Below are 13332 nucleotides of genomic sequence, written 5' to 3' on the forward strand. Positions count from 1 at the left end.
CTTTGAGAAGGGCATTTTTAAGCTTTCAATTTTCTTTCAGCTCTTCCTATCGAGCTCTTCTGGTAAAGTTATTAACAATAATTACAATTATAGTGTTCATTAAGGCCTCGTTATGTGCTAAGATATAAAACAATCAAATCGAACACAGTTCAAGTCACCCTCAGGGCTCATAATCTAAGAGGGAGGAGGAGTAGGTATCTTATCCCCATTTCACAAGTGAGGAAACTGAAACCCAGAGAGGTTAAATGACTTGCCTAAGGTCACACAGCAGGCCAGAATTAGCGTTGGGAATTGAAACTTCAAAGCAGTAGGTTCTAAAGAAACAAAAAGGAAGTTTTTCACACAGGTTTCATATGCATAAGGAATTTGTTCCTCAAAGAAAGTAGAAGCAGAAATAGCAGTAGTTTCAAAAAAGGTTAGGATAAACTCATGGATGAGAAGCATCGTGAAGTATCAGGCTCATCCGTCATTTTCTACGGGAGACTATCATAGTGGGTAGTAGAAGGAAAAGATAGGGGTGAAAATAGGAAAAAGTAAGGACGTCAGGTGAGCTTGAAGACAATTTAAATAGATTTATGGATGCCAGTTTGTGATGAACTAATTGATGGAATAGTTAGGGATATCTCATCACAGCTGACAAAACCACCAACATCCCTAATGATAACAATTATGGTATTTGCTAAGCACTTATTATGTGCTAAGCACCGTTCTGAGTAACTGGTATAGATACAAGATAGTCAGGTCAGACGCAGTCCCTGTCTCACACGGGGCTCACAGTCTAAGTAGGAAGGGGTAGGACTTAATACCCATTTTACAAATGAGGAAATTGGCACAGAGAAGTTAAGTGACTTGCCCAAGTTCACACAGCAGACAAGTGGAAGAACTGGCATTAGAACCCAGGTCCTTGTGCTCTGTCCTTTAGGCCTGCTCCTCCCTAAACCAAAAACCTTGGTCTCATCTTTGACTTCTCTCTGTCTCAAGCCCCATATCCACTTTTTCATTAAATCTAGCTGTATTTTCCTCCACAATTATTTTCTGGGCCTACCCCTTCTCCACCAAAAGTTCCATAACCCTTGTTCTCCCTACGATATAATGATAATAATAATAATAATAGCAGTATTTATTAAGTGCCTACTATGTGACAGGCACTGTACTAAGCACTGAGGCGGATACAAGCAAATTGGGCATACTCATTGGTCCCCCTGCCTCAACCTCTTCCCCTCCTCAATCTATTCTAAGCTCTGCTACTCGGATCATATTTCTAGAACTTTGCCAGGAACACATCCCATCACACCTCAAAGCCTGTGATGGTTACTCATTTCCCTCCACATCAAAGAGAAACTCCTACCTATTGGTTTCAAGGTCCTATACCAGTTTCCTCCTCCTTACATAACTTACTCTTAATCCTCTACTCCCAAGCTCACACTCATCATCCACTCAAAATTATCATCTTGCAAATCTGTCAGACCTCAACGTGAACCAAAACTTCAAAGGTGTCACGGAATCCCACCTTCGCCCAGAAGCAATCCTCTAACTCCAATGCCTCAGATCATGACATCCCAACATCCTCTTTGTATTCTTATATACATTAATGCATACGTTAGTCTTCATACTCCACCTATTTAAAGGAAAAACATTCTCCTGACCAACTTTCCTCATTCTACATAGTCCAGCTGCATCTTTTGCTGCCCTCCTTCCAAGAATTATAAACAATTCGGCCTGCCCGGCCCCATTAAATTGCAAGCTCTTTGAGGACAGGGACCATGTCTATTTTATTCTCCTGAACATTAATTACAGAACTTAGCAGACAGTAAATACTCAATAAAGACGCTTGACTGATATTAGTTGTTCCCCTGCATAAGGACAAATCTCCCAACAGAATCCTTCACACCCCACATCACTGAAATGCTATGGCCCCTTGAAAACAGGGATAGCGCCTGCCAACTCCACCATACTCTCTCAAACGCTTAGTACAGTGCTCCTGCACAGAATAATCATTCAATAAGTGATTGACTGATCGTAGCAGCAGAGTAAAGGCCAAGATGGACAAGTGTGGAATCGACTTGACCAGACTCCACTTCTTGGCCTTTCTGATCATTTCCCCATCGAAGAGCTGTGCTGAGGAAAAGGGGTGCATCAAGTTCTCTTCTCAAGTGAGCAATGCGTTCTTGTGAAACCCAATGTAGAAGAGAATTAGAACGGAAATACTCACCTGCTCTGTTGCCTCATTAACACGCAGATGAGGCTTCCTCGATAAAGCGGTTGTGGGCTCAAACAGGCTTGTGTCGTTAGAAGCACATTCCTCAATTTTCTGATGTCCTTCTAACCAGAGCGTGTGTTGAAAGCACACATTATGGCAGAACTTCAGAAGTAAATTCAGTGGTCCAGACAACTCTTTTGAAGAGTGGAGTTGGAGCTCCTGTTAACAACTCAGAGAAGAATCACCACACTCATTTTACCGGGAGACAAGAACAACAGGATGTCTGATCATCCTCTGACACCTTGAGCAAATAACATTTTGGAAACCAGAATGTTCACACAGTCCTGTTTATTGTCAAAGTCAACGTATTTTGAGATAAAAATAAAATATACATCCACACAAATTGCATATCCAGAGGTAAGAGACATGGCAAAAATGTACTAATACGTTCTGCTAGGTCCCTGCCTGCAAAAGATTTTATTAGCTATTGATTTGCAAGCACAGGTACATTTCAATGCTAGATGACCCAGGAGGGAAGAGAGTTAAATCACCCAGACCCGGCCACAGATCATCGCAACCTGATTCTATCACCACATTTTGAACGTTTGAAATGTTAGAAAGAGTTCAGAAGTCAGTGACTGAAAATGGTTTTAAAATTACTCATTATCTACGTACTCTTATGATAAAAATCCATACATTCACAACTGGTAATTATGCTGGTAGCATTTTTTCACGGTAGAACAGTAAAATCTCATGATGTAGGACTGTACACAAGGAAGGGGATTTTTTTTACAAGTGACAAGGAAAAAAGTCTTCGAATGATAAATGATAATACTTAACATTTCAAATAATAAATATCTACAATATCTACACATTTGGGGGTATTTGGGCTGTAACACAGCCACTATTATCTACTAGCATCAGAAAATCTAGGGCAGAAACTCACTTGAGCCAAGACTTTATAAATGTATACGTGCTCCTCTCTTTTGGACTTCAAGCTTGTAGCTGAGGAGCATTTAGCAAGGGAAAGTATAGTCATCCTTTCAGTCAGGATAGTGAAACACCCAGATAGTTAACAGAGTTTAAGTGTGCCATTGAGAATTATTAAACATCAAAAATACGTTCCAGTCCATTACTGTGTTTCCACCTTCACAAATTAACGCTGCGTATTTAATAGTCTCATCTGGGAAGCTGTAGAAATTCACAGCCGAAAACACAGACTCAATCACTTGTCTCAGTGATAGTAATCTTCTGTACCATGTCAGACAGATTTTCAGACTCCACATCTTCTTTGCCGTTATCTGAGTTTTCTGAGGAGATGTAGCAACCCGAGTCTCTCGGGCAATCATTTAACTGAGACTTATTAAAAGGCCTGTCTGGGCTTAGAGAGAGAGGTGCTGGTTCATTTTCTTGTTCTTGTCCGTCTACCGAATGGAAAAAAGGGAAAACGTTAGGTCAGAGAGGTCAAAACCACCCCGGAGGTTTAGTTTCGGGCTTGCCTCGAGGAGGTCCTTCAGTGCTTTGCCTCCATTAGAGTGGAAAGGCCGGCAAGAAACGGATGGATTCTGGTCAACACTAAAAGGCCTTAAGCTCAAATTCTAAGCCAATGTTTCACACATTTTGCCCTCAGTCCCAGACTCATTGTTCCGCTGAATTCGCTGGGCTCTGAGGGCCCCAGCAAGGATGGCTGGGGGCCCGGGATTTATAGAGCTAATTCGTTGTCAGGGAGATTACGTTATATTAGGCAGCGGTTGCTCACTGATTCCTCATCCAAACCCTCCTTAATTCAGCTTTGGGAAAAGCCACTGGGTGTTTAAAAGAGCCATCCAAGTCACTGTGAGCATTGTGGAGTAGCTTAGAAGACTGTCAGTCATTTCCTCTCACAGTGGGGAGACTGACCGTGATCTCCCTTCCGGGCCTTTCTGGGCCTATCCCTGTACCTGGTGCTTTTACAAGACTAAGGAAGAGCCCGGCCTGGCCTGCTGGATGGTGGAAACATCACTGGAACAGCATCTTCCATGCTCTGTCACCATCAACACTATGACACTATCCCGGCTTGGCCACTTGTCTGCTGTGTGACCTTGGGCAAGTCGCTTCACTTCTCTGTGCCTCAGTTACCTCATCTGTAAAATGGGGATCGAGACTGTGAGCCCTATGTGGGGCAGAGACTATGTCCAACCCAATTTGCTTGGATCCACCCAGTGCTTGGTATAGTGCCCAGCACATAGTAAGTGCTTAACAAATACCATAATTATTATTCTTATGAGGCAGAACCTGCCCTGTGCTCACATTCAATCTCTAGAGAAGCAGCATGGTTCGGTGGAAATAGCCCGGGCTTTGGAGTCAGAGGTCATGGGTTCAAATTCCGCTCCGCCACTTGTCAGCTGTGTGACTTTGGGCAAGTCACTTAACTTCTCTGTGCCTCAGTTCCCTCATCTGTAAAATGGGGATGAAGACTGTGAGCCCCGCGTGGGGCAGCCTGATCACCTTGTAACCTCCTCAGCGCTTAGAACAGTGCTTTGCACGTAGTAAGTGCTTAATAAATGCCATCATTATTATTATTATTACTAGCGACAGCATTGCTCCTCAGCTGGGGTAGAAAAGAAGGCAAATCCCTGGTATTTCTTCTGGGGTGGTCCTGGACATCTCTGTGCCAATAAATGGGGACAGGAAGACATTTTCCCAGTTGTCCAGTAGTCACCCCTAAGAGTTACTGTAGTGAAAGCCCAGATCTCGGAGGAAGGAGCGTGTCCTGCTAATCCTCTGCAGCCCGCCTATCTGAACTCTGTCCTGGAACCTCGGCTATGTGCAAGTTCCACCACCGCGCTCTACCTTCACAGGGTGTAAGGTCCTGAGGCCCTTTCTCTGCTCATGCCAGGGCTAATTCTCAAGAGGTGAAGGGGGAATATTGAGATTTTCTTCAAGACGGGATAAGAGAACATTTTTAAAAAGGTTCATCTGCACTGCACCAGTGGGGAAAAACACAAGTGGGTTTTGAACGGTCACCGGAGAATTTGGAATTTGGAAAGAAGACAAAACCGAGAGGGAAAAATTAACACTGTGGAGAGAAAAGGGAACAGTGTGGCAACAGGACATAGAATGCCAAAGGGCCTGCCAGCCACACTTCAGTCACTCAATGCCATTCACTGAGTGCTTACCGTGGGCAGGGAACTGTACTAAGTACTTGGGAGAATAATCTTCCACATGAATTTTGCTTCTCGGGCTCCTCATCTCTGAATTAGTTTGTAACTAATTATCCTGATTAGCTTATACCTAGCCCAATGTTTAGTATGGAATTTGGCACGTAGTCATTGCTTAACAAATCCATTATTGCAATAATAATAATAATAATAATGGGATTATATGGATCATTCAGGCTAAAAATCCTTCTCAAAAAAAAATTGGCCTTGATTATCCAGATTGTGGCTTTGCTGACTTGATGTGAAGCAGAATGCTTCAGAATTGTAGAACAGGCCTGATAATGGGGTCGTGGGTCTCCTTCTAGTCCTGCCATAAGCCGGTTTCTTCCTAAAGCTCACTGCCTGACCGAAGAACACGTGACCCTTTTTTTTTTTTTTAACTTGGATCAGCAAGTGAAAGTTTGTTAAACACTTGAAACCCTTCTGTGAGGACACAATCTGCTCCATTCTCTCCTTCTGAGTCAAAGATCAGCTTTCCTCTAACCTGCCCAAGGAGGCTCCGCTTACAGCTAACAGGGACTGGATTTGTTTCTTCAAATGGAAAGTGAGAAAGGAGCAAAATATTCCTCATCCCCCACAACACTATGGACTTATACTCTGTGCTTATGTGCTTATACTCTTATGTGCTTATACTCTGCACATTACTTCTTCCTGTAATTTTAGTCAATGTGCTGTGGCTAGATGATTCCTTCCCCCAAGGGGCTAACAGTATCTACTAACTCTATTGTACTCTCTGATGCACTTAATACAATGCTCTAGACAGAGGAAACACTCAATAAATACTCCCAATTGGTCCATTATTTCAAAGGTTCCTGAGGATTCCTTGCTGAGTCTCTGAGAGCCAAAGATGGGAGTTTTAAATTAAATAACAATTATATGAAACAATTTGGTTTGATGTCATGCTAGCTTGTTGGATTTTTATTTTTTGGCTCTTGATAAAACAAAGTCAATCCTCCAGGCTGTTTAAACATATCTTTCTTATATCACTTACAAAAAAAATTATTTGTTCTTGCTACTGGGGATAATTTCCTGGAAGAAAGATACTTCAGGGATTCAGGGGTCATTGCGATTGCTAGTACCGAACTCAAGCACCGTCTAAATAAGGAAGCATAGGGACTGAAATTATTTGTATATTTTGTAAGATCAAGAACTTACAATTATAATATAAAATAATATATTCATTTATCTTCCACACAACAGGACTTTTTAAGTTTAAATCACCAGTCCAATAAAGCATAATTAGCCAAACTTCATAAGCACGGCAGTAATAGCTGACTCGCTATTAAATATATTTATTGCAAACATACATGCAAATCAATTCCTTGCCAATGAATGTATTTTCTGTACCGACTGTACATATCTGACAGGTAATCTAATTTTAAGGGGTATAGATTCTGCAAACGTTTGACATCTTTTTTTTTTTGAAATTTAATTTACACAGGTTAGCAGACTGCATTTTCACATAATTTTACTGGTCCCTCATTTGAGAGAGATGAGCAGGCCCACATAATAAGGCTTAAAAGAAAAAAAAAAACCCAGGAGAAGCAGAAGCATGAAAAAGACCTCACCACTACTTGAATGCTTAAGGACTGAGCCCATAGAATACACATATTTCCCGACCCTACTGTACTACTGAACTCTAAATGTTCTCCTTTGTATTATTTCTACATGCAGACCTGAAGAGGATATTTAAGAGAAGTGAGAATGTAAAAGACAGGACAGAACACAGGACTGGGGGTCAGAAGACCCAAGTTATCATCCCAGTTTCAACACTAGCCCTCTCTGTGACCTACTGTGATTACGTTCTCGGTTATCTCATCTGTGAAATGGACATAAAATGCCCATTCTCCACGGCTGAGTGGATAGAGCAGGGTCCTGGGAGTCAGAATAATAATAATAATAATGATAATGGCATTTATTAAGCACTTACTATGTGCAAAGCACTGTTCTAAGCGCTGGGGAGGTTACAAGGTGATCAGGTTGTCCCACATGGGGCTCACAGTCTTCATCCCCATTTTACAGATGAGTTCACTGAGGCCCAGAGAAGTGAAGTGACTTGCCCAAAGTCACACACATAGCAGTTGGCAGAGCCAAGATTTGAACCCATGACCTCTGACTCCAGAGCCCGTGCTCTTTCCACTGACCCACGCTGCTTCTCAGAAGGACATGGGTTCTAATCCAAGCTCCACCACTTGTCAGCTGTGTGACCTTGGGCAAATCACTTCACTGGGCCTCAGTTACCTCATCTGTAAAATGGGGATTAAGACTGTGAGCCCGATGTGGGACAGGGACTGTGACTAACCTGATTTGTTTGTATCCCTCCAGCGCTTAGTACAGTATCTGACACCTAGTACGTGCTTAACAAATACCACAATTATTACTATTATTAGCCCTGTGCGGTCTGCTCTGAATACTTTGTACCTCTTCCAGCTCTTAGTACATAGCAAGCCCTTAAAAATGCCATCATTACTATCAGAACCAGCCCTATTCTAAGTGGACAGTCCTCTTGGGAAGCGAAAAAAAAATGAAAAGAAAATGAGTGGTGATCTAGCCAGCCAGTGGGCGGGAAGGGTTGAAAATGTTCCCAATCAATGAGGTGGCTCTGGTGGCCACAGAATTCCCGGGACAGTCTGGGAGGCTGGAATGGTGGTTTGATGTTTTGTCTGTTCAGTTCAATCACCGCTGAGATGAGGAACTTGGTACTAGCCTTGCCCTGTGCTGGAGAAAACTACCATGAGAAGGAGTGTGGCTTAGTGGAAACAGCACGGGTTTGGGAGTCAGAGGTCATGGGTTCTAATCCCAGCTCCGCCACTTATCAACTGTGTGACCTTGGACAAGTCACTTAATCAATCAATCGTATTTATTGAGGACTTGCTGCGTGCAGAGCACTGTACTAAGCGCTTGGGAAGTACAACTTGGCAACATATAGAGACAGTCCCTACCCAACAGTGGGCTTAACTTCTCTGTGCCTCAGTTACCTCAGCTGTAAACTGGGGATTAAGACTGTGAGCCCCACTTGGGACAACCTGATTACCTTGTATCTACCCCAGCGCTTAGAACAGTGCTTGGCACATAATAAGCACTTAACAAATACAAACATTATTGTTATTATTACCATCCTAACGCAGATTTGCTGCAGGGGGAGGGATCGATTAAACATCCAGCCCTAAGACTTTAAATAAAAAACTTTCACCAGGCTGCTCTGTCCTTTGGGAGAGCCAAGAGGAAGGTGTTGAAACCAACATAAAAAACAAAGGTAGAGCTGATTCATGTGGGAAGATATTGTCACCTACACCTGTCCACCTGGGTTTAATTCCTACCCAAACATTGGACTGCAGTTCTGTAGACAGATTCAATCAATCGATAGTACTTTCTGGAGGCCTAGGGTGTAGCAAGCACTCAACTGTGGGCAGCACACTTGAGAGCATATAACAGAAGGAAAAAATGTACGGTCCCATCCCTAAAGGAGCCTGCAGTGTAATGGAGGAATCAGGCAGAAATGAATCATTTATAACTCATGGGATCAGGAAGAAAAATAAGAATGCAACTCAATGCAGCAAGAGCTTGGAAAGATGACTGTAAATGAAATCTGAGAGTAACCCTTGTAATGCAAAACATACATTTTTATTTACAAGTTATTTCCTTGTTACTTGGACTGGCTCCTCATTGGCTTTCAAAGCCATGAAATATTTATTGATTCAACCTGAAAATGGATCTACATATTCTCCCTTGCTTCTGTACACTGTGGGCCTCCCCCTATGAGCCTTCCCTTTCCTGGGCCCAGATTATCTCCTGCTGACCCTCACCTTCCTATTTCTTCTGGGGTCTCTCTTCTGCCCCAGTTCGGAACTCAGAAGGTTTTGTGCTAGCCCATCCTCAACTGAGGGGCTGGGAAGGCTTCCTCCTCTAGTGTAATCCTATGATCAGCTCTAAACCCACTTACTAGTGCTTTATCAGCTTCTGCAGAATCATCTGTCCCTCCTGTCAAGTGAGGACCTAAAAAGTGTTAATCCTGATGACACCTTCAAGGTCAAAGTGGGAGACTTTTACCTAGCTGAGGAGTGGGGGAAAGAGAAATAGATCACTACAATTCAACTACCTTTGTTTCCCACAAACTCCCCGCATCCCTTGGTCAAAAATATGATATTTTGGTCTCCCTACTCCATAAATTCCTCAGAAAGGGATAGGCATATTGCTTTTTTTCTACCTATAATCAAGGCCTACTATATTAACAGTTTGACCCTGCGAGTAAAATAATGAGAAATCAAGGACCCCAATTTTCAGGAAAACAGGATACGAAGCTGCAAACTAGTATTTCATGGATGTTTGCTAAATAGATATATTGCACACTATCCACGGTGTACCTCAACAGAATCTCGGGCATTGCTAATTTCCCACCCTTCAAATGAAGCAGCTATTTATTTTTAACTTTTGACTTTGATGTGTATTTGTTTTTAATAACTCCTTGGTTTAATATAACCATACATTCAAAGGCCATGTCATTAAAGGTACATGGCTTGTGAGTTTAATCTGCAGCATGGTAGGGGGAGATAGGACGAATGGAGAACAAGCATAGATAAAAATAAGCTACTGTTGCCTGCTGCAGAATCATCACAACTCGCCATCTTATCAACAAATGGAAGTCATCCTTCTTTATTTCTCAAGCAAAGCAGTTTCATTTAAGATAAATAGCTTTCAGTCACCGTAGCCCAATATACAGTATGCATCTTTTTGACATGTATATTTTAATACTTCTTTGGAATGTAAGACCAGACTAAGGGTAGAGAAGAAATATTAGACCCTAGGCTTATGTGTTGACAGCAAATACTAGCTGAATCTGCATTTTTCCATTTTTCATCTCTTGGAGCTTCAGGGTGAATGAGTGTGTGTGTGTGTATGTGTGTGAAGAAGCAAGAAGGTTACTGTTAGCTAATAAGCTATAGACCTCCTCTGACCTTCACAAACTACTATCTAAAGCTTTGTGGAAATGGGCACCTTGGAACTTGGTATTGTTCTAAGTCTATGAAATATTGACAAGCAATTTTTATTTTATATGGCCAAATATGTTTATTTCTTGCAACTGAGCTACAGAGGAGGTGGAGTGAAGGATATGTGGAAAAGGAAAGAAAAACTATGAGACACATATTCAGTGTTTTGCCTAATTCAATCATCACTGAAATAGAATAGAATAGAGAAGCAGCGTGGCTCAGTGGAAAGAGCCTGGGCTTTGCAGTCAGAGGTTATGGGTTCAAATCCCAGCTCTGCCAATTGTCAGCTGTGTGACTTTGGGCAAGTCACTTCACTTCTCTGGGCCTCAGTGACCTAATCTGTAAAATGGGGATTAAGATTGTGAGTCCCCCGTGGGACAACCTGATCACCTTGTAACCTCCGCAGCGCTTAGAAGTTCTTTGCACATAGTAAGCACTTAATAAATTTCTTCTTCTTCTTCTTATTATTATTATCATTATTATTATCAGAATACTTCCCTCTCAGAGTGAAAATGGCAGGTGGGCCCGGCCCTCAGAAATCGCCCGGGTCGCGGAAAACTTTATTTTCAAATTTCCATTTTATTTTTCTAGTTTTTGTTGCGGTTTTCCAAGTGACCTTTGCACGTAACAGAATGGACTCCTTAGAAACGGGAGGCTCCGGGGACCACACTGCCAGTCTGACAGCATGGCCTACTGGAAAGAGCACAGGCCCGGGAGTCAGAGAACCTGGGTTCTAATTCCAGCTCCGCCACTTGTCTATGCCTCAGTTCCCTCATCTGCAAAATGGGGACTCAATACACGATCTCCCTCCTACTCAGTATGGGACCTGACTAGCTTACATCTACTCCAACACTTAATATAGTGCTTGGCACTTAGTAAGCACTTAACAAATACTATAATGATTATCGTAAGACTAATCGCCCGATATCTTGTTACTCAGGCCATGGCATCTCATCAGTGAGCCTTAGCGCATATGTGTTTTCCAATCTATTTATGCATTCATGTTTTCCCTCCTTTGGTGGTTAGGATTTATATCTGCTTTCCTCTTACAATCCAAGTGTAAGTACCTTGAGGAGAGGAGCATCTTCTATGATTAAATATTATTAAATATTACCAGAGCCTGGTATGGTGCCCAGCAAATATCCATGACTGACAGGCTGATAGCCACATCGGAGGCAATCACAAGCTGATGATGAGTGCCTGGACTGAAATGGCAGTAGGAAGTCACTCCAGTGAACCAATTTAGCTTGAAAGCAGCTTCAAAATTGTTACAACAGACAGGATTCTGTAACCGACTTCACCAAACAAGATCCCAGGAAAAATCCCTTTCAACTACTGGATTAACATATGTACCGATCTGTAATTTATTTTTAATGCCTAACTCTCCCTCAGGATTGTGAGAAGGGAACATGTCTACCAACTCTATTGTAGCGTACTCTCCAACCCGATCAGCTTGAATCTACCCCAGTGCTCTGGTACAGTGCCTGAAACGTAATAAGCACTGAACAAATACCATTAAAAAACCCTCTCCCAAGCACAAAGGACAGTGCTCAATAAATATCATTGATTAATTGTTTTTATCCTATCCATCCATCCATCCAAACAGCCTTGGGTCAAACAATCCTTATAATGCAAAAACATTTCCTTACGACTGGATTGACTAGCAGTGAGATTTCTTTTAGGGAAGCATCACTATATGCTTGTGTCCTAGATGAGCTAATGATTCTATTATGCCTAAGTTGTGGTAATGACATTTCATCATTATTTCTCGATGAAAGAAAAAGCATTTTCACAGTTTTGTGCTCCCCCAAAATTGACTAATCCATTACATTGGATATTCTTGGAGGGAGGGAACTTATATCTCGTTTAGGGTGTACTTTCCCAAGGGCTGCTTGGTGTTCAGAAAATACCACTGAGTGACAGATTTGAAAACTTCCATCATCTCGCTAGTTTAGAGTAGTCGGTGAAAGGCTCACTGGGCTAGACATTTCCCAAGGTCATGAGTATCAGCATCCTTGTGAAAATCCTTCCCACCATCTGACTGATCTCAGTTTCCAAAAGCTGAAGTTTTCTTAGAAAAGCCTCTTCGTCGCCAATGAATTACGCTTGGATAGGTCAGAGACAAAGCCCTCGTTGACTATCAATCTCACTTGAACAGCCCCCTAGTCTTTAGCATATTTTCGGTCATCTTGATGATTAATAAATGTAGACGGAAAGACAGTACAGTACAGTTTTAGACAACCACCTTCCAGAGATGTCACCTTGATTCGACAGATAAAAATACTTCACATCGACACAAACCTACCTAGTAAACATCTGGAACAAAGATCATGATGCCATCGGTGCCACCATATTCTAAAAACAACTTCAAACTCACTGCCAAAAATGTCCAAAAGAAAATGCTATGGGAACTCAAAGAACAAATCTAGAGGTCTGCCTCGGATCAGAAAAGCATGCACACAGAGAACTGACTTTTTAGAAAAGGACTAAGTAGTTTAATTTTTTTTCCATTGCTTCAATTCTTAGTTCAAATATTGCAAATGTACAATCAAATGTTATGAGGCCATTATGAGCCCTTGGACAATGTTTTGACGAAGTGCTGTGACTTTCCACTGTAAACATTTCCTTTCATTTCTGTAACTTGCATATTTAATTAATAATAATTACGGTATTTGTTAAGGGCTTACTTTGAGCAAGGCACTGTACTAAGCACTGGGTGCATACAAGAAAATTGGATTTGACACAGTCCCTGTCCCATGGGGAGCTCACAGTCTCCATCCCCATTTTACAGATGAGGTAACTGAGGCCCAGAGAAGTGAAGTGACTTACCCAAGGTCACACAGCAGAAAAGTGGTAGAAACGAGATTAAAACACATGCCCTTCTACTCCCAGGCCTGCGCTCTAGCCGCTACACCACTCTGTGGTGGATTGTTTCTTAGGAGTT

The 13332-nt window shown here is 42.1% G+C and overlaps 1 protein-coding gene across 3 annotated transcripts in view; it reads right to left on the bottom strand.

Moving 5' to 3' along the window:
* Positions 1-2533: 2533 nt before the first annotated feature.
* LOC119945017 (SAM domain-containing protein SAMSN-1-like) overlaps positions 2534-13332 on the bottom strand; it is a 363531-nt gene continuing 352732 nt past the window's right edge. For all 3 annotated transcript variants that reach the window (XM_038766014.1, XM_038766015.1, XM_038766016.1), the window contains one exon: positions 2534-3624. In XM_038766014.1, the coding sequence (XP_038621942.1) occupies positions 3422-3624 (203 nt within the window). In that variant the 3' untranslated portion in view covers positions 2534-3421. The remainder of the gene's footprint in view (positions 3625-13332) is intronic.

Source organism: Tachyglossus aculeatus, chromosome 24, assembly GCF_015852505.1.
Source record: "Tachyglossus aculeatus isolate mTacAcu1 chromosome 24, mTacAcu1.pri, whole genome shotgun sequence".
In the NCBI taxonomy this organism is placed as follows: Eukaryota; Metazoa; Chordata; class Mammalia; order Monotremata; family Tachyglossidae; genus Tachyglossus; species Tachyglossus aculeatus.